At 37.1% G+C, this 22,461-nt stretch overlaps 2 protein-coding genes across 2 annotated transcripts in view; one reads left to right on the top strand and one right to left on the bottom strand.

The window, feature by feature from the left end:
• Positions 1 to 224: 224 nt before the first annotated feature.
• Positions 225 to 17,170, top strand: FBXO33 (F-box protein 33). The gene is made up of 4 exons (XM_070940643.1): positions 225 to 987; positions 9,840 to 9,950; positions 13,843 to 14,528; positions 15,197 to 17,170. Exons 1-4 carry the CDS (start codon positions 251 to 253, stop codon positions 15,466 to 15,468), a joined length of 1,806 nt encoding a protein of 601 aa, XP_070796744.1. The 5' UTR covers positions 225 to 250; the 3' UTR covers positions 15,469 to 17,170.
• An 878-nt stretch (positions 17,171 to 18,048) lies between these two features.
• The window catches only part of MIA2 (MIA SH3 domain ER export factor 2), a 54,719-nt gene continuing 50,306 nt past the window's right edge, over positions 18,049 to 22,461 (bottom strand). Inside the window, exons 27-30 of the mRNA XM_070940631.1 lie at positions 21,628 to 21,759; positions 20,264 to 20,337; positions 19,385 to 19,616; positions 18,049 to 18,401 (exon numbers count right to left, since the gene is read on the bottom strand). Coding sequence (XP_070796732.1) covers positions 18,220 to 18,401; positions 19,385 to 19,616; positions 20,264 to 20,337; positions 21,628 to 21,759 — 620 coding nt within the window. The 3' untranslated portion in view covers positions 18,049 to 18,219. The remainder of the gene's footprint in view (positions 18,402 to 19,384; positions 19,617 to 20,263; positions 20,338 to 21,627; positions 21,760 to 22,461) is intronic.

Here is a 22,461-nt window from a genome sequence, read left to right as displayed (position 1 = left end):
GGCTTTTATAAGTATTTTCATTTTTCTTCACAGAACATTTTTCCCTTTATATTATTTCCTCATTCTGCCACCCAGAATTCGAGAGAAATTTCTTTTGCTTTGCTAAGGAGGCTGCTGGAGCTCAGCCCGCCAAGTCTAGATGATTAAGCTGCGCGACGAGCCACACCGCCTTCCCCCCCTTGTCCTTCAGTTGTGCTGAGTCATAAAAGCAACAGCACCGGCTATCCCCGCCTGCTGGATACATTTTGGTATGCTCCGCCTATCCCTCTTCCTCTCTCGCCTTCCCTCCGCTCCCAGGGCGTTCATGCGTTCATCCGTTCATGCCGTCGCCCTCATCCGGAATCCGATGGTACGTCCCAGGCTCCCCCTGCGGCCGAGTGCGATGGTAGGCTCCGGCGGTAGCAGAGTCCCGTCCGGTCCCGCCCCGCCTCCCTCCGCCTTGTCATTGATGTTGTTGTTTTTGTCGCAGGAGCCGGAGGGAAGGCCGGGGCCGGGGCCGGGCTTTGGGCTACGGCCGCCGGCGGCTGGGCCGGCGATGTCGTCGGTGTGCGGGGGGTCGGTGGGCGCCGGCTCCTTGCCCAGCGAGTTGGTGGTTCACATCTTCTCGTTCCTGGCGGCCCCCGACCGACTTCGGGCCTCAGCCGCCTGTTCGCACTGGCGCGAGTGCCTCTTCTACCCGGCGCTGTGGCCCCGGCTGCGCCTCAGCTTGCGCGTCTGCCCGGCGGAGCGCCCGCGCCTCGACTTCTTGATGCGCAAGTGCGGCTGGTTCGTGCGCGAACTCCGAGTCCAGTTCGCCGCTGACAACTATCCCAGCGGCAGCGGCGGCGGCGGCGGCGGCGGAAGCGCGAGTGGGGTCTGCCAAGAAACGGCGGCGGTAACGGCGACGGTGGCCGAGGGGGAAGCGCCGCTCTGCCCTCGCTGGCTGGAGCTCTTGAGGACATACCTGGAGCTCGTGCTCTGCGTATTAAGCAGCGTCCGCAACAACAGGTAGGTGCTGAGCCTTTGGACCACCACCGCCCACGAGGGACCTCGGGTGGGTGGGGTGGAGGAGGGGGAACAAAGGAGGAGGCGGCCGGGGTTTCTTCCCCCCCCCCCCCGCCGCCGCCCTTTCCACCACCCAAACTTTTTGCCCGCAAGGTTTCCCTTAAGGTCGCAGTCGGGGAAAAGTTCTCGGATGGAGTTGAGAACATGGAGGGAAGCCAGTTGTTCAGAGCGCCTGCCTCTCGCCCAACGGAGGGGGAGCAGGAAGCGAGGGGAGGGGAGAGGCGAGCGTGTCGCTGCCTTCTTCACTGGGGAAACCCGACGTGAAAGAACACTCGGAAAGGAACACTCGTAGCATGTCGCCAACTGCAGGCGAGATCTCTGCTTGAAACGAGCGAGCGTTGCTGCTGCTGCTGCTGCTTTTGCTGGGAACTTCAAGTACAGTTGGGGAAAAAAAGATGCTTTGATGTGTCGTCTAAAAAAAAACAACAACGAGGGGCTTCCTTGGGGCATCCCTTTCTCTATAAGGTGCCTCCTGTTTTGATGAATTGATCGTATATTTACCCAAAGCCTGTCGGTTCTTGTGACGTTTATTGGATCATTGGTATTTTAAAATACCTCAAAGGGGGGAAAAAAGTGCCCGGTACTAATTGGAAGCCAGCATGGAGCAAGTGGACCATGGGCTGAAAAACATGATGTAGTTGGTCTTTTAGCCAAATGAAACCCTTCAAAACTGGAGAAAGTGGCTTGAAAGCCTCCATTCTAGTACACTTTCCAGGTTAGTCACTGCAGACATCCTTTAAAGTCTCTTACGTTTTATTTATATACTGTGTATAATTTAGAGGCTGCCTGACTGCAAACAACTCACACAACTCAAGAAATAAATGTCCATTGGAGAACCAACAAACCTAAAGCAAAACAACTACAAAGCACTGCAGCCACCTTAGCCTAAAGCCTGGGAGAACAGCCAGGTTTTCAAAGGCTATGGAACATCATTAGAGTAGGAGCTATATGCATCCTGGGGGTGGGGGTGGGACTAATACATTATACCAGAAAGAAGTGGCTCAACAGTATTCATTTAGGTTATATAAGATGATAGCATTTTAAAAGGAAAACCATATCCAATATGATTTAGTAAAACATAAGCTTGCTTAGGAATTTGTTTTGTATTCATCAAGGAACTCATCAAAGAACTCTTAAGATTTCTAACCTTTCAAGGTCAACAAAGGACCCAAATTTATACAGTTATGTTCTAAGGCTATTAACCTATCTTCTTTTTTCCTTCTGTATTTTCATTACCGTTATATCTCCCTACTTCACTACAAATTAAAATGTCCTTTCAGTAAGATTTTGCTTTTCTTCGTGCTGTGCTTTGTCCCATTTTTCTGTTGGAGATAAAACAAAACCTATTTTGCATAATTAATTAATTTCTGCCTTGGAAGTGTAAGTCAATTATGTTACTACCTTTTCCTTGGATTTTATATTTCCTAAATAAAATAAATGGCATAATTGAGCTAATAAATAGGAGACAGCTCTGAATCATACATTTCTAGCTTTATAGCTCACGTCTCTTAGGTACTGTGATGCAACAGCTTTTGTCACAAGAGATCATTAGATTTTTTCTGTAGTGAAACATTTAAGAGTGAGTCAGGAATTTGTGCTCATTGCCCACCAAATTACCCATAATTTTACCATAGGGTTTTTGCGGCTGCTTCACATTTTTATTTTTTACATATTGTGAAAAAGCTGCAGTGAAACTACTCAATTCTGGAGTGAATCCATAAAATGAAGAAGTTAAAAAAAAGGTAGAGAAGACCATCAATAATAATAAGCTATCATAAGCATCTTGCAATAAAACCTATACAAATTGAGAATCTAAAAAGGTTAACTTGGCTAATCCATTTGGCTAATCAAGCCACTATATTGGGATAAATAATTTGACAAATATAACAGTAATTCATAGATCTTTGTTGCAAGTAGAAAAACAAAATAATTTATACAGATCTGTTTTTGCTCAGAACTGCTATATCCACCAAACTGTATTACAGGGCTCATTTGTATCTCATGATTAACCTTGATTATTAGCTATGTATCTCTTCATGTGTGCAGTTGATCTCTTCAGGTCATGTTTGTTTAGAACATGCTCCCAACATTATTGAAATAGCCTTATCGTAGACAAAATGATTAGTCTATCGAATTCACACACCATCAATTCTGCAACTAATTAAGATTACGGGGTGATCTTTGCTGCAGACAGATTGTAAATGCCATCAGATACAGCAAATCTAAATAGGAGTCTAATAATGGATAAATGGTATTATTAACCATATATACTTATGCAGTAATACGTTGATTGATGTAACTTTTTAAAAAATGCTGTAACTTTTATAAAGCGTTAAAAGTACTAGTTTGATTTTAAAAGTAGTGAAGTGCCTATTGACAAATTTTAAGAGTCTTTGTAGCCCTCTTCAAGTTCTGTCCTCCCTAACCACTTACAGAGTTTCACAGGTATATATTTACCTTCACAAATACAACACAAATGTATTTCTAAAACCCAGAAATTTAAAAAGGGGGAGGGCAAAGCATCTCAGGTCTAAAGTTGGAAAAATAAATAGTTGATGGGGGAATATTGCATATAGTTAATTTCATATTTTGTCTTTGAAATTTTCTCTTTTCAAAGCTACTTTTTTCTTATAGAAAGGCGAGAGCAGGCCTTTTGTTTGTAATGTATACTTATGCCCAAAGATAACTAAATAAGGATTGCTAGGCTATGTAGTGAACAAAAGAAATGTTGGCTGTAACTAATAAACACATGATTCAGGTATCTAATAAGTATAAAGAGATGGTAAATCCTGAAAATAAGATTGACTTTTAACTTTTTCTGTGAAATAAGAAATTAACACTCCCCACTATGTATGCCAATTTCAAGTGGTTTTAATCTCCTACTCTTATTGTAGGTAATTTATTGAGAAAAAACATAACCATGAAAACTTTGTTCTGCAACAACAACCAACATTCTATTATGAGAAAAATCCTGTGGAATGTGATAAATCTCTTAAGTAAATAACGTAAGATTGCACCACATTAAAAGTGATGGGATTGAAATTGACAAAAGTAAAGGGGGTCTGAATACTTTCTGAATACACTGTATATTGCATAAATATACAGAGTAGATGAATGTCAAGTTAAAAGAATTTTCTCTTTTCTCCTTTCCTTTCTCTCTCTTTCTCTTTCTCTTTCTCTTTCTCTCTCACTCACTTTCACTTTCACTTTCTCTTGCCTAAGGCTTGAACTCATAGTCTCCTTGCCTACTTCACAAGCAGTTTTACTGGATTTCAGTCATTACTATATCTATTTTTACAGCTGCAAAAATGATTAGATCACAATGTATACTATAAGTGATGGACCATATTTAATAACTGAGAAGCTCTTAATAAAACAGCATATATTTTTTAAAAATGCTTAAAATCATTAAGTTGTTAATTATTAAATAATTAGTGTCAAAAGTAATAAATTATAGTCATTGACAAGGAACAATCTCACTAGTTATACATTTAAAAAGTTTGCACAAGAAATAGCACTTGGAGACCAAAGATCAAATCCAGATTACAAACATAATCAACTGGTTCTTAATGTAATTTCAGCTGACCTATCCAGATATTTACTTATAATCCCAAGATCTATCAACAGAAAAGAAGCTTCCGTAGAACCTTCCTCTGGTTATGTTCCAAAATATTTGATTTTTTACAGAAGCCAAGTTACAAGGGAATATAGTGAGTAGCTAAAGTGTGTGGAGAAGGGGCTCTCCCAAAATGTGCCAATTGTACTAGAGGAAAAAGGATGAAAGCTCTGTAGCTCCTTGCTCCTATAAAACTAAATCAGTTAACTCTTTTCTGTCATTGCTTTGCTAAAGAATCTAGTTCCTGTTAGAAAACATTCCGACCCAGGAATTAACAGGCTATATTTAATTTTTTACATTAAAAAAAAACAGCAGAATTAATTTTGTGAAACAGTTCAGACAAAATGAAATAGAACTTCAAGAAATTCCATATATTGGTCTAATGTTTAGGTATATTCCTTATCTTAAATTGGAAAGAATTTCTTATTAATTCTAGTGTTGATATCTAACATTTTTAATAGTTGCTTTTGAGTCAGAGTACTTTTACAGCTGATGTTTAATTACCATATTCCCAAATCTCAGGATTTAAAAAACATCCTGCATTCACACAATCTAGCTCCTAGTTTCCTACTCCCGTTACCTTAGGGACTACAGAATTCTGGGTATGGTGTGACCTGAAATTGGCCTAATATGCCTTGAATGGCTTTTTTAATACATTTTACTAGAAGTCCTGCTGAGGTTTTTGGAATTCTGTCTGAAATAAATAACACACACACACACACACACACACACACACACACACACACACACACACACTATTGTGGTCTAGCTAATAACCTACCATGCCAGCACACAATTACATTTTCTTTCAGACTGGAAGAGTATGGTAAATTATGTGCATTAAACTAAAGGATTCTGTATCTTGCAATATTTTAGAATTATACAGGCAAGAGAATCTATTTTAATCTATTATAGCATTCTTAACTCTTTAATATTATAGTCAGGATACATGATTGCCTGTGGATTAATTTTTACAATATTAATCCTTAACAATAAAGAAAACATAATTAAAGTAAAAAAATTCCTGTTGTTAAGAATTTCTGAAAATTAAAATAGCTAAGTAAATGAGATCATTTTTCTACACTTGTCTTCATTACTATTTCTGTATATGTATCAATTTTGTCCATTGCGATTATATTTCTGCTTGGAATTTTTTTCACATTTTGAAGAAAGCAACTTTGGGAAAAATAATCAATAAATCTCTGTCATCATATACAATAAAACCTCCATTAGTTGTGAAAGCTTGCTACAGACATATTTTCCACATACAATCCCTGGCCAAATGAGGAAAATAGTGTTTTGTATTTTCAGCAAAGAAAGCAAGAATTATCAGGATTATCAGCCAATAGTTTTTGGCTGCCTTAGACAATTTTCATACATTGCCTCCTGTCATCATTATTATTTTTTCTAAAGAGCGGTACATGATAAGGCAACAATTTTTGAATCAAGTTACCTCAAATGTGCTAACTTATAGAACGTGTCCAAAATCTGGGACCCATGATTTCCTTAGAATTAAAAATTTGGCGAACTGTATAAAACATTTTATGATATAAAAACCATAAATTAGCAACCCATATAAATTGTTAATTTTTTTATCCAGTTGGACAAGTTCTCAAGATTGTAATTTCTTTTTAGATATCTGTCTGGTAATGAATAGGAATGTGTTTTCCTAAAAAAACAGTATCACCCTCCTCTTCAGTGAAAGGATTGTATCAGATTTAGATGGCTTCTCAATTCCAGGGTATAAAATAGGTCATAAGTTGGGTGACTGTGTCATACCATTAACTCTGCAGTCAATGAACCACTCAATATTAAAATAGGACCCCAAATTTCTTTACCTTTGTTTCCTTGGTTAACCCTTCTATGCCTGGCTTTTCTTTGTAATGTATAACATAATGTTGAATAAAAATTGAAAACAGTGATATTCTGAAATTGGATGGACTGTAAATTATGTAGTACTTATAGTTTATGGAATTGTGTACAACTTTCAGATGACAGTGCTGTTTTTCTAGAATCTACTATACCTGAGGCAAGAAATGCTAGTCTGCAGAGTTAAAAATAGTGATAGTGCTTAGTGTTCTTAGATGCTAGCTGTTGCTTCTAATTAAAATATTCACATCTGGAGCTCAGTTTTCTACATGAAGCATATAAATCAGATATTAAAGCTGGCCCATTAAAATGTTTGGAAAGCAATTTATATATTTTAAAACTATATGATGTATTCAACATATTGTCATGATTTGAACAGGAATTTATTTGCAAAATGTACATGTCTTTGAATCTGTGTTTTTATGCAATCATTGGGAAAATTGAATAGTAACGAAGGGTTATTTATCTATATACTACCAAAACTCTCGTTCCTGTAGTATTAAATTGATTATAAAATAGTTTATGACATAATACAAAACATCATTAAAAATTCCTATGCTGATATTGACTGTGATATAGTTCTTTATGGGCTATTTTCAAGGCAGATACATCTCTCAATGTTTCCTAGTTTTTCCAGTGAAGATAATTCATTAGAAACTGTCCTTGTGAAAAGTATTGAGGAGTCTGGTAAGAAAATATCTATGAAATATGACACAACTGATCACAGGTTGTCTAGTTATCTACATACTATTAAAACACTGATTCCTGCGACCTTTAACTGGCTAAAACATGCACCACAAGGCAAAACATTTTGAATTAAGTTACTCCAAATGGGCTAATTTATAAAATGAGCCCAAGATGTGGGACACATTACTCCCATGGAATTGAAGTTTGACATAATTTTTATGATAACACATTTTATGATACAATACAAATGTCATAAAAGATTTCCTATGATCAGTTCCTGATGCTTGAGTGTGCCATACAATTCAACATGGGCTACTTTCAAGGGAGATACATCTCTGAATATCTCCCTGAATTTTTAAAGAACTTTTCAACTACATTAAAAGCTCTGCTATTCTTGAAGGCATTAAAGAATTTGGGGAAATTGTGACTGCTTCAGCGCTGACAGCAACCTGACAGCGCTGACAGGCTGACAGGTTGCTGCTGCTTCAGCTCTGCCAAGATGCTGCTGTTTCAATTCAGCCAAGATGCTGCTGCAATCACATGATCTCATTTTGAATGTTCCCTGACAGTTTCCCAGCCACTCTCACAATCCCTTGCTCCCTCCTCCATCCAACAGCAGTCCCTTACCTACCTGCTGGAAATCGCTAATTAGGAAAGTCTGAAATAGGATTTTCACAACATATAAATGCTTCTGGATTGGGTGTTTTAATTGTTCTTAACAATAACACTGTGGCAAGCCTACCAACAGAAACTGATTGTACTTACCAGACAGAGGAGAAGTAATATATTTTCCTAAGAATTACTGTGGTTGATTGTCTGTGCCTGTGCGATATTATCTTGCATTTGATGAGAAGAATAGAGCAGTGGGTATGACTTGGAGTTTAGCTGCTACTCCAAAAGGATTACTTGTCTGCCAAATTTCATTATTTTTTCAATAGAAAAGAGTATATGTAGCTCAGGATTGAATTTGATTTTTATTACCAACTAGGTAACATAATAATTGCCAGTAAGTGTTAGGTTTGCTCCCTGTTTATATACAGTAGCTTTCCCTGCCAGTGTTAGTAGGAATGCAGCTTTCTTATTAGTAGTTCCTTGATTAAGGTACTGTTTTCTCCTTGAGTGTTTGTCTGATGTTAATCTCTGTTTATTTGGGTGTTGGTTGCTAGAGAAGATATGATATGATATTATCTTTTTGTTTCTTTTGAATGGTGTGTAAATGTAGTTTATGTATCTATTGATGACTGATTTGTCTAAGTGCCAAGCTTCCGGGAATTCCCTAGAATGTTTGGATTTATCTTGGCCTAGGATGCTCATAGTTTCCCAGTCGAAACTATGGTTGAATTTATCTATGTGTGGTTGAGATTAAGGAGTGTTCATCATTTAATCACTTTATAATCCTTAAATGGATTTCTACTCTTTCCTTTTTCCTTCCCTGTTCACTTGCCTTTTTCCTGTACCTTATCTGTACCAAATTTGTTTCTCCCTTTTTATCTTTCTGTGGCAGTGCAGCTAACTAAATTCATCTCTTTTATTTTTAGTTGTTTCTGTATGAAAAGGAGGAAAGTGTAGGTGTCAGAATGGTTTTGTATAAGCAAGAAAACTACCATATTCTATTTGCAAATTGAGAAAAATTAATTTTATAAATGTAGTTTCTTATTTTAAGGCAGTTAATTGTAATTAGTAATTAAATTATTAGCTACCAATATTAATATATAATTTTTTGTTTTTGTTCTGGCCCTTCCATCTGGCACACACACATGCACTCGTGCATGCACACATACACACATTGGCCAGCCCCAGCTGAAACCAGTGGTAGATTTTACCTACATTTCCCACAATGAATGCAATCATACTCTACATAGTCATTCTCTGAGTCCAAGGGTATCCTTTTGAGCTTTTTGATTTAACTTTAAATCTTTAATCTTTAAAACACTTTTCTAGGTAATTTGGTTCACATACTGCAATGTTTCAATGTGGTTTTACAATTAAAAATTGCTATATTTATATTTACAGTTTACAGCATAGAAAGCTAAGCTGTATCTGGAAGAAAAATCCTTTTCAAAAGCTGATAAAGATTAGCCAGTCCATCATGATTATGCATGATGCTAGATAAGATTTGCCAAAAACAGCTTCATTGTTATAGTAGTTTGTAACCAGAGGGTGTGGCAGTCTGAAAAATGATAGAAAGAAATAACTGCTAAAATAGTATTTCCCACTTATTTTGAATTAATTTCATTTTGTGTATCAAATAGGCTCTTTGGGGAAAAGTCTGCCATTTTCAATGTGCTCTGCTACAGACAAATAGGCATAGGAAACAAATAACAGTAATGTAATAGGAGAACACTTCCATTAGTTTGTTGATATAAAACCCTAACCCTAACCCTGATCTTCTTTTGGCTTCTCTTTCCTTGCTAATCTTGGATTGCTGACCATCTCTTCTTGTTCCAGGTCTATATCTGGTCCAAGCACCTATGGTCTAGTTCTGTGTCTAGAACTACCTGTTCTGTATATCTAAGGTTTTGGACAGCCCTAGAAAAGAAAAATGTTTTTGAGGTAAATCGACAAATAGATAATTAAAATGTAAGGTTTTTTCCCTTTTGAATTTTATTTTTTTTCTAAATAGGAATCTTCAGAAATTAAGTCTCTTTGGTGATATAAGCATTCTGCAACAACATGGAATTATATCAAATACATACCTCAGCAAAGTAGATCCAGATGGCAAAAAGATTAAGCAGTAAGTTGTCTGTATCATTTTACTACAGTATTGTAAACTGAATGTAAATGTTTCATATAAACAGAATTGTAAATACAATGGTTTTACAAAGCCATTATATAGTTACAGATCTAAATTGCTCATGATTTTGCAGTATCTGTATTACATACATGGTTAGTTATTATTGGCATTGCGCAACTCTTCTCAGAAAGCCATAAAATAGGATTGAATGGTAGATATAATTAATAATATGTATATAATGCAGTGGTGAAATCCTCTGCTGGTCACCACCGGTTCGCTGCCTGCGCATGCGCTGCGCATGCATGAGCAGTGCACACCAGACGCACGCTGTGCATGCATGCGCAATCCACACCAAATGCATGCTTTTGTATTTCCTGCTTTTTTTTACTTTATAAAGCATTTTTAAGTACCGGTTCCAGAGAACTGATAATAAAAAAGTGCTTAAAAAGTTAAAAAAAAAAAAAAACAGTTCCGAAGATCAGCTGAGCGATGCACGATCATCGGAACTTTTTTTTTTTTTTTACTTTTTAAAGCATTTTTTAACTACCTGTTCAGTGAACTGGTCGCATTTTTTACTACTGGTTCAGGTGAACCGGCCCGAACCGGTAGCATTTCACCCCTGGTATAATGCCACATTACAGGTAGTCCTCGGCTTACAATCACAGTTGAGCCCAAAATTTTTGTTGCTAAGTGAAACATTTGTGAGTTTTGCCCCATTTTACAATCTTTCTTGCAACAGTTATTAAGTAAATCACTGCAATTGTTGGTAACATGGTTGTTAAGTGAATCTGGCTTCTCCATTAACTTTGCTTGTCAAAAGGCCTCAAAAGGTGATCACGTGACCCCAGGACACTGCAACTGTCATAAATATGAGTCAATTGCCCTACATCCAAATTTTGTTCACGTGGCCATGGGACTGCAACTGTTGGAAATTTGAAAAACAGAGTGCTACTCTAACTTTGAAAAGTCATTAAATGACCTGTTGTAAGTCGAGGACTATCTGTATTAACTGTCCATGGCCGCCTGGTGCCCATGGACTCTGGGTTGGACACACCTGGGCTATACATTTATCTAATCCAGCCCACTCCTGTTGCAAGACCTTTTCTGAGCAGGCCTGCAAAAATGTTAAGCTATCTATAAAAAAATAGATGCCTTTCAAATAAGTGCAGCCCAGTGAAAGGAAAGTTGAGCGCAAAAATTATTTAGCAGTGACTTTCACAAATTTACCTAAATCTAGCAACTTTATGTCATATGCAGAATATTCATCTGGATGTTGAAGAGAAAGATATGAAGCAGTATTGTTTTCAATGGAGTAATACTGAACAGATAATTAATGCTAGTTGAAATTTTGAATTGTTTCTGAGAATCAACCAGTGAATTTCATTGCTGCCAGTGACTTAATATTTAAATAATCAGCAAATAATGCCATACATTGTAGCTTTGCTCACATTCTTTCTCACAAAATGTCTCATTGTCTACCGTGTTTCTCAGAAAATAAAACCAAGTCTTATTTTCTTTTAGACTTGAAAATAAGCACTTGGGCTTATTTTGAGGTGGTCTTACTTTTTTTGAGGTGCAGCAGTCCAGACTTGGTAAGCTGGACGTGCTGTGGACGCACCATCCCCTCCATTCTGAACCTTCAGCATTCAGAATGGAGACTTTTTGGCGAACAGGAGGAAAATGGGAAGGGGAATTTTCCTGCCTGTCATCCATTCCTCAAACTCAATCCAGATTGAGGGAAGGATGGCAGGCAGGAAAATTCCCCTCCCCATTTTCCTCCTGTTCACCAAAAAGCCTCCTGCAAGCCTCCCAAAAAGAGGGAAAAAGCAAAGCAGCTGGCCACGGAGCTGCTGGCTTCAGGGAAGCGGCCCAACAAGCAGAAGCGCTGCACCCAGAAAAAGAAGGGCAAAATCTGCCCCAAGGGGCCAGCAGGCTGCAGCTGCAGCCGGACAGTTGCCCACGTCACCACTTGTGCTGGCCACGCCCATCCCCCGAGCTTATTTTTGGGCAGGGGTAATATTAGGCCCACCCCCAAAAACTTAGAGTTGGGCTTATTGGGGTGGGTCGTGTTTTTGGAGAAACACGGTATTCTAGCCAATTATTTCAAAAGGATATTTCATAAGCTTTGACTACAGATACAGTTAATTTATCAAGAAAAACTTTCTAGAGATCTTGTAATAGAGTTCCTCAACTTTTCCGGCTTTGCGGACAGTTGGGAGCCGGGGAGAGAGGGGATGGTTTTGTGCAAGCGGCGGGCAAGAGTGTGGGTAGCTCCATGTTCATGAGCAGCAGGCACGCGCACCCACCGCACACATAAATGGAGTGTGTGCGCATACGCTTGCCAGCTGTTTGTGCAAGTGGGGATGTGCATGCATGCACTCGCCCACTGATCACGTAAGTGAAGATGCGTGCGAGAGCTCTCTTCGGCCTCGTTCCGAATGGCTTACGACCCAGTAGTGAGTCACAGCCTGGGGATTGGGGACCACGTTGTAATACCTCTCACATAGTGCATTAAAGGATGTAAGCATCGCTGGATTCCTATTTTCCATCAAATAATAAAATCTTGGGCCACATAGAATTCTGTTCCAGAATCTTTCACCTTGCAAAAACGTGTGTGTGTGTGTGTGTGCATGTGCAAGAAACTGGTATAAATGGTGTATACACCATTCAAACCTTATTGGATTGTGCTTTTATTAGTTTTAAGAGAGAACAACATTTATTCTCAAACTGACAGGAGGGAAGTTCAAAAGTAATGTTAGAAAGTATTACTTCACTGAAAGAGTAATGGAAGCTTGGAACCAACTTCCAGCAGAGATATTGGATCGGTCATCAATAACTGAATTGTAACGTTGGACAAAAATTAAAACATAAAAATAAATAAAATGCAAAAATAATAAGTAAATATAATAAGTAAATTAAACAGAAAACAAACTCAAAGCGCAAATTCAGTGGACCACTAGGTCTTTTTCTGCCATCAATTTTCTATGTTTCCGTGTTTCTATTATAGATTTTTTTTTTTAAGGCATTTCTATTTTCCAGAGGACTGTAATTTGTATGCCCGTTTGCAGCTTTCCAAACAAAACTTTTTATGCAGCTTCAAAACTTTCTGATACGGACTAATTAGATGGTTGGATTCTGATCTCCATTCAACCATATGGCATGTTTGCTTACTGTCAGCTAATCGCTACTTTTCGGACTAGCTTCCTTCACAGAGTAATTAGAATGCAATGTACATTAGGAAATCATACAATGGCTTGATCTTCTTGAAGGAAAAATGTAATTTTTATCATCACTGTCAGGTGAACTTATAAAGAACAGTTTGTTATTACTCTTTTTGTAATGCTTTAAGGTGAATACATCTGACAAAATAAGTTTACTAATGTTCAATCATGACTGGAAAGTGAATATTATGACAATGCGTTTTTATCAGGAAATGTCACATCCACCTATTTATATTCAAATCAATTGGTACATTGAATAATTTCACTTTGGGATATTTAAATGAGAAATGTCGATAGCATGGAATAGATAGGTAATGTTATTAACTTCATCAATTTGCATTATGTAGGAGTTCTAGCTGTGTATGGTAGATAACCTGAGCATATATTGAATAAAAATAAAGGAGAACAGAGCAAGTTAGAATGCAGAATTTCAGAAGGCAAACATTGAGTTTATGTTATATTTATTTAAAATAGAGCAATTAAGGAACTTAAGTTCTGAACCGACAAGTGGATTTTCCCCAGAATAGTATAGTACAATTTGTACTTCAGAAATTTAAAGATAACAATTGTGTAGACAGTGCAACATCAGAGAACGGTATAATTTCATTACTTACTTGTTGTCTCTGAATTTATTATGGAAGATTTAAACGTTTGTTGTTTTTTTCTTGCAGAATACAGCAGCTATTTGAAGAAATTTTGGGAAACAGCAGGCAACTGAAATGGTTGTCATGTGGGTTTATGCTACAAATTGTAACACCCACATCTTTGTCATCTCTCTCAAATTCCATTGCCAGCACCATGGAGCACCTGAGCCTACTGGATAACCACATTCCGGGTAATACCACTCTTATCACAGCAATTGAAATGGAGCGCTTTATCAATCTACGCTCGCTTGCCTTGGATTTCTGTGATTTTACAGGAGAAATGGCGAGAGTTTTGGCTGACAATAACCACGTGCCTTTGCATCGACTATCTCTTCTGGTCCACAATATTTCTGTAATGCACAAATCCTTGGAGAACATGCCAGAAGATGAAGATTGGAAAGCCCTGACACGCAACAGCACTAATCTTCGGGTCTATATAATAGCTTTTGATATCAAGAGTGATGACATGTTAAGGATTCTTAAACCTAGTATCCCACTGGAAAGGATTCACTTTGACAGCTACATTACTTGCGTTTCAGGCGCTGTTGTTGATCTCATATCTAGGCAGTATGATAAGTTCCTCACTCACTTCATATTAATGAATGATGTGATAGATATGTCTGGCTTCCCAGATCTCAGTGACAACCGGACCGAAGATCCATTGGTTTTATTGGCGTGGAGGTGCACAAGGCTATCTCTTCTGGCAGTACATGGTACGGTGAAAAGCATTGATCACTTATAAAATCATTTAGTGTTTATCACTAGTATATATGTACAGATACGCAATTGTAAGCTCATCAACTTTTTCTTATGAGAAAGAAAATTTATATAAAGAGTATAAAGAGGAATTAAGCTTCCCATTGGTTTTAGCACACTATTATGCATATAAATTAGGAATTAAAGTGCAAAAATTGTTATAATTCAAGACTGAGACAATTGCAAAACAATCAAATTGGAAGAAAGGAACCCTAGCTTTAAAAATACTTTTGTTTTAGTTATATATTATTGTTTATTTTTAAACTTCCAGCAAGTCTTAAGATAACTGGCTGCTTAATCTAAAATTCTTGTGTGCTGTGCTAATAGAGCAGCTTGCTCAATGTATATGTATAAATGTTATGAGAAATGTATTTACACACATCTAGAAATATTATTTTAATAAAGACTGGTAACAAAACAGTAAAAGCTAATTTGTTTAACATTCTAACCTCTTGAATGAATTCCATTATTTGATCACCAACTTAGAGGACTGTTTGTTAAATGAGAAAATTATTAGATGGAAAGCTAATAGCAAGGCATTAGTTATTAGTTGTTAAATCTGTAGAATAGGGAGGGAGGAAGAAAACTGAAATCCAGTAAAATAATGTGTGATTTTGTGTTTCAGGTTATACTGTTTGGGCTCACAACCTGATTGCCATTGCTCGTCTTCGTGGCTCTGATTTGAAAGTGCTTGAAGTCACAGAAGAAAGCATTGATTTTGACAATGGTGAACTGGCTGATCAGGATGTAGATCCAGTGCATAATCTCATTGAGCAGGTATCCCTTGGATTGGGTCGACCCTGGCATGCAGTCATGGACATAGAATTGCTCAGTGTGTTTACTGAGCCAACTCGTCATTTTTACAGAGAAATGCAAAGCTTCAGTGAAGGCATTTAGTTCTCTTTATTTACAGTTCCTGTGGTTACATATGCAAGTAGGGTCCTATTATGTTTTTCAGTAGTGTGAATTAACCCCTCTTGTGCTGTGTTTAATCAGTATTAGCTATATAGAATTATATATGTATATTCTACTTCTTGATCAAAGAACGTAGTCGGGTATTGTTTAGAAGCTGAAAGTGGCAATGTTTAGGGCTTTCACGGTTAATGGACTTGTCTACAAAACAAAACAAAACTCAGATGAGGCTGAAGGTTATCGTGAGATTGCCAGCTAACTTTCTTTTTGTACTGAGTAACTCTGCAACTTCACTGATTTTACTATTGTCGGAGTTTTTGTGCTCAGAAGCCAAAAATCTTTTTACTATTCATAGCCCGGTGAATGCGGTCATTGTCATGTAAATTGGTAGCATGCTACTTAAGCTTTTTTTTTTTTTTAAATCAAGACGATCAATACCATTTGCTGTAAACCTTGCTTTGATTTCACATACAATATCTGAAGCATGAATTACTTCCATTCTGCAATCTCCTCCTTAAATATGAACAGTAGTTTCTTGCACTGTGTAGCTTATTCAGAGGTTTACCTGACTCTGAAGGCTATAAGATGTAGTTTCACTGTAAATTAATTATAGCTTCTTTTTCTCGTGGTCTGTCAGCTTCTCTGTCCAAGTTAGCTTCGGGCCCAGGTTTGAAAAGAAATGTTAAGATTATACACTCCAATGGGGTAAAACCCTAACAATTTAGATATAAATTTATAAGTCTACTTTGCTTGCAAACAAACATTAGTCGTGAAATCCCTAGCAACTAAGTCACTGGATTCTCTCTGTCAGCGCCTGTGTCAGCTGCCAAAGAATAGATTAAAATGAAGAAGTGCCCACATGCTGGCAGGGGCAGGCCAATTTTTGGCCAGCCAGGTACTGCTAGATTGTAATATATAAGGTCGAATTTCGACCTGTGGTACACAGCTGTGCTGTGGCTCAGTCAGCAACCTCAGAACTCTTAAACATGCACCTGTTTCACTGTGAATAGTGAATGTAAAGGAAGGAAAAGAAACCGATACAAACCTTGTTCTATCACAGGTATGAGCTGCTATGATGCATGAAGAACATTCCATGAAGTATGTTTTAAAATCTTGTTATATCTGAGAGGCTTTAAAAGCCGATTTAAACTGTTTCAGGGCAACCGCGGTACAGACGTGGTCTCTGTGAGACTTCCACCTGACCCAAGTTTTAAGTGGTACGAATGTTGTGCATTTAACGTTAAGGACAGTCTGCAATAATAAAGTAAGTGGCCAACGTGGGTGCCCAGCAGTGCTGAGACCTGGCTGCCATATTGTAAGCTTTGGAAAACACAATTTATGCAACAGATGTCCAGATATGATTCTATTTATGGAAAAGTTTATATGTGTTTTACAAATGGTTTTACCATCTTATATTAAAATGACCTTTGACAGGTGTGCGCTGTTTTGTCTCCAGTGAGCACATACCATGCGGATTTTATATGTACATCAGTAGAGTGAATCCACTGGCACAGTGTGTGTATATGCCAGATGTGGTGAGATTTTATCTTATAAATGTGATCAGAGTAAGGTAACTCCTGACAGAAAATGTAAGGAAACCAGCTGAGTGTTTGACTTGATGACTGATGTTGTATGGTTTATGTTAAATGTATATTCTTTTAATCAATGAATAAAGCATCAAAATTCATTGTTGTTAGGTTCTTTATTATAGCAGCATGATACATTTCCTATTGGCTCTATTGAACTGTTCATTTCTAGTGATTAAGTCAAGAATGCTTCGCACATCGGCATGATTACAATGTGTGTGCTTGGCAACCTGCACGTATTTTCAATGGTCACAGCATCCCAGAGTTACATGATTGACATTTGCAACCTTCACTGCCAGCTTCTGACAAAGTCAGTGGGGAAGTAAGCAGGAAGCTGCAAGTTGTGGTAATATGATGTTGCATTAACTACCTGCGTGGATTTGCTTAACAAACAAGGGAGGCTATGTTGCACCCTGAGGAACATCTTGCCCCCAGAGGTGAGGTGCGCCCCCACTATCCTGGCCTTCAGGAAGGGCGTCAAAGCCTGACTCCCCCAACTTCACTTGGAGACTGAAGCAATTACTCTTCCTTAATCCAAACCATCTAGCAGGATTGTTGTGATAAAAAAAATGAAGGAACAATGCAAAATTATATGGCTCAAATTTCAAATAACAGTTCATAAGCTGCAAGTCATCAGAAGGAATAAGATGAAGCTAACTATCATCATTTTGATTATTAAAAAGACACTTCTTCCTTGAGCGATGCAATAAATCTCCCAAACTTTAGAAGAATTGTCATGGAGTATACTTTCAGAATTGATGTAAAAAAGAAGACACTGACTTTTATTAAATAATCAAAATATTACAAATTATTAAAACCTTTTTATTTTTTAACACCTGCATTTCACCATAATACTCATTTTCACGTGCATTAATTTTTTATGAGACCAGGTGTAGTCAAAAGACAGCTAGAGAATTCATCTTATCAGAATAAGTTTTACATCTCCTGGATAAGCAAAATAAAAATATTTAAAAGTTGCTGCTGTATAGTTATAATTTATTCACAGTTAAACCAATATTTACAGATCACTCTCCTGAGAATTACTCTATTCAGCTTCAATTTGAGCAATAATAGAGTTGATTAAGTAACAAGTTACTTCAGTTGAGAAGAAATAATTCAGTCGAGAGAATTGTCAAGAACAAAATGACATTCAACCAGTTTCTTGTTGTGATTCTTGATTATCTGTGGATGATACGGTTGACAGCTGTGTTAACTCAGCAGAAATTTCATTTCTGTTATCAGATAGTGGTGGTGGAGGAGGAGGAGGAAAAAAGCCAGCCCTTGGAGGAGGTGGATATTGTGAAAAAGGCCTCATAGGAAAGGGAGCTCTCACTGTTCAAAGAGAATTATCAACATCTTTTTTAATTTGAATTTAGAGCAAGGCTAGTTAATATTGGACACATAACTCAAAACAACTGGTAACAGGCAACATTTTAAAAAAAGCCATTAAAAGGAAGATTAAAACAATGAATGTTTCATTCTCTCAAAGCTGCCTTTGCCAAATTGATGTTCTCTCAATATAATGAACTCTTATTTCCCATTCAATCAGGGAATATGAAGAAAGCATCAATCTGAAACTTGCTCTGAATTCATGATCCTTTTAATTTAAAGGTGAATTTTAATTAATTTTGCTAGACTTGCCTGTTCTTATATCCATCCACCCATCCATTCACCCAGCCATCCCTCTATCTGATTTAAAAGATTATTGTTTCTAAGTGATTTGGTAACAATACAAAGACATAAAATAATGCAAATTATTATAATTCAATACAGTATAATGCAGCTGAAATTCCTAGTAAAAATCTCTCATAATGCACCGTAACACCTGAGAAAAAAACAGATCCTCAAGGCCTTCTCCATCTAGACCTCCGCAGCCTCCAAGGAGGAGAAGGAACCTTGACAGAATTTCTTGGATAGCCTGAGGTCACCTTAAACGGCTTTGGGGCAGAGCATAGGGACCTGGCACATGGCATCTGGGTCCAACACGGGGGCATCCTTCCCGAAGAATCTTTAAGAATGTGCCTTAGGACTATAAATCACTATTAAACACAGCTAGAGTTTAGCAACAATTTTAATAATAAATTTCATGTTCTTAAAAGAGTTTTAAACTAGGGAAAAAAATCATGTATCAGAAGTACTTAGGCAAATTAACTGGGATTAAATCTCAAAAGTAAGGAAATTGGATTGTTATTCTATGAAGTCTAATAGAAAAAGATCCAGATACTTCTACTTCTTCCTGGACTGTGCCTCAATTTATTATGGTTTGTTAATGTTTTACTAGAAATTTATTTAGTATTTAGAAACTAGTTACTTACTTGGTAATAGAGGACGTGGCAAACCAGCAAAATCCCTTGGAAAATATTCCTGTGAACCATACACAGAACCAGGAGGTACAGGTGGAAATGGAGGACCTCTTCTCATGAAAGATCCCCTTGGATCCATTGACATTAGAGGAGCTCTCAAAAAGGGAAGTGGTGGTGGCACAATTCCTGGTCCTAAGATTTCATTGTCAGGAGGAAGAGACTGATCGTGTATATGGTAGATATTCTGTAAAAAAAAAAAAAAAAGGAATGTAAGCAAGTTAACTTTTTGAAAAGCATCTGTCATTTACATGTGCTTTTTGAAAGCAGACTAGAGTAGAAATGGAATCCAAACCAGAGGCACAAAGTATGCATTCAAAAACTGCAACTGAGAAGACATTAATTAAAATAAGATACAATGGAGTGGATCACAAACAAGAGAGATTACAGTGAAAACTTCTGGGTTAAGTGGAGGGTGGAATTTTCATTCAGCCACCTCCTCCTCTGGGCCCCCTAAACCATCCCTGCATCTGTACCCTCAATCAAAAACAGTTTTTCCTGATTCAAAACAGAGGGAGCAAAATTGCCTTTTCTCTTCTGAGAATACAACTGAGAACAAACAAGGATGAAATCTAAACCCTTTTCTCTATAGGAAATGCAGTCCAGTCATCACCAAAGAACTATTTTTACCTCATGTTCTTTCTTTCCTTTTGCTTTTTCAGTTATAAAATCATTCAGTTGTAGAAGCACTGCTTGAACTAATATTTATTCAGTGTCAGAATATGGAAGCATTCATATAAATAAAGATAAATGGAAATACAAATTATACAAAATTACAGCACTGCAATTTTCAAATTTAATTTTTTTTTCTCAGTTTTTCTGAGTTTTACTTACACTGTCATTTGAATGATCTCTTAATTCATCTCCACTCAAGTCCATTCTTGAGTTATTTTCAGATGATGGTTCATCTGGATGTGAAGGAAAGGCATACACATTTTAACCTTAAGCAGACTCACAAATTCCTTCCAAATGGCTATAGAGACAAGATACAATGTCAAATGCAATCTTTTCACATTTAAGCACAAATGTGAAATGAGAAACATGAATGCTTCTCTGTATTCAAAAAGACAAACCACACCATATAGATACAAAATAAGTAAATGTTAACATTCCTGCACAGAACATTTAAGACTTTCCCTTTTTGCACTTGCGTGAAAGAATGCAAGTGTGCAAGAATCAAGAATGCTGCTTAAATATCATGCTAGCTACAGAGAATGAAATCATTTACTATGATTTGCTTCCAAGTCTGAATAACTAATGTTTACTAGTGTTGGATTAAATGCAGTAGTGTATTAATCATTAATAGAATGGAATTCTTTATTGGCCAAGTATGATTGGACACACAAGGAATTTGTCTTGGTGCATAGCTCTCGGAGTACATAAAAAAAAAGATACATTCGTCAAGAATCATAAGGTACAACACTTAATGATAGTCATAGTCTGATAAGCAGACTAAGGACCACAAAGCACCAGTTCCAAAGGGGGCACCACGAATTTGAGAAAGAAAAAAAAACCAATGAAGATTTGTAAAAAAATATTGATAAAATTAAACTAAAATATCTTGTGCTTAGGGCACCAGTGAGCCTTAATCCGCCACTGATTAAATGTCTTAAATATATATTTAGTGTGAAATCGTGTTGAGTGTATTGGGCTGTATTTAGTTGTTTTTAAAACAGATTTGTTTTCTCCATATTTCCTTTCTAAGTAAACTTCCCCTCAGTCTCAATCCTGTTCATGTTTTTCTAACTGATTTTATGCAAAGTCCTATGCATCCCCATGCAACATACTCAGCCTGAGGGAACAGTCAAGGTTGCTGAAAAGGCTGTTATGGGGCAGCATGGGAGAAAGATTTGTTGCATACATTATTTCCTATTCTCACAACACAGCTATTTTCCACATCTGATGAACGGTTAAAGTAGATTCACTTGTTTCCTAACTTCTAGCACTGCTGCTTTCTATGTGAGAAATCGGAAACAGAGCTGTACTACAGAGGGCACAGAACACATACCAAACCTACAGTATTACTAACATTCCTAGATGTCTTACTAACATTCTTAGATCATTTTACTAAGAAGAATTTACTTACTTACTTACTTACTTACTTACTTTACTAAGAAGAAGCAACCTCAAAATGTGCATTTGTCTAGGTTCTAAAGAATTACTTTTAAACTCAAGTATTTAAAAACTACAATTCCAACCTGTTTTATCAACTGAATGCATGTTATAACTTCTTAGTTCAGCTGGTCCTGAAAGCCTTCCAGAGTTTACTGGATTGGGATAAAATCTTTCTGGTCTTCGAAAAGGAAGAGATTGCTCATTATAGAGGTGACCTGTTTAATAAAAAATAAAGCTTTTTCAGAAGAATTCCTGAACAATGCCTACAGTTTATTTTATTTCGCATTCCTTATGCAATAAAATTTACAAATTAAACTATAAAGGTACATGCTCCCAGAAAATGTTAATGGAAATCCGATACTTATTTACTTAATACTTATATGATACTTAATATAGAATTATAAAATCTTAAAATTGAAAGGGAAAGTGGAGGTCCTCTAATCCATACCACTTGCCTATGCCATCTCACAAAAATTGCTATCCAGCTATTGTTTGAAAAGGTCTTGTGATGGAGCCCCAATGACTCCAGTAAGTAGGCTGTTTAATAACTCTCATGGCCAGGAAATTCCTCTCCATTTCAATTTTGGATTTCTCTCGGAAACATATCTTCTCTGGAGAATTAATCTGTAACATATGATGCTAGAAAAATGATTCAACTATACTAGTCTGAGGAATTCCTGGGACATCCCATTTAAAAAAAAATGGACTAGTGGAATATCAGTACTATGAATGTAGTTTATATATTTTCAGAAATATGTAATCTGGAAATGGTTCTAGGGTTCTAGTCATATAGGTTTTGGATTAAATAAACAAAAATATACCCCTTAAAATGTTTAAATCAGCTAATTCTGTAAAAAAAAAAAGGGATGTATTAGGTATGTTCTCCATCCTGAGTTATTTATAAAATTAATAAAGTG

This window comes from Pituophis catenifer, unplaced genomic scaffold, assembly GCF_029215685.1.
Source record: "Pituophis catenifer annectens isolate HBS135680 unplaced genomic scaffold, rPitCat1.0.hap2 SCAF_1, whole genome shotgun sequence".
Taxonomy (NCBI): domain Eukaryota; kingdom Metazoa; phylum Chordata; class Lepidosauria; order Squamata; family Colubridae; genus Pituophis; species Pituophis catenifer.
The sequence above is the reverse complement of the archived record's forward strand: the minus strand, read 5'-3'. Positions and strand labels throughout refer to the sequence as shown.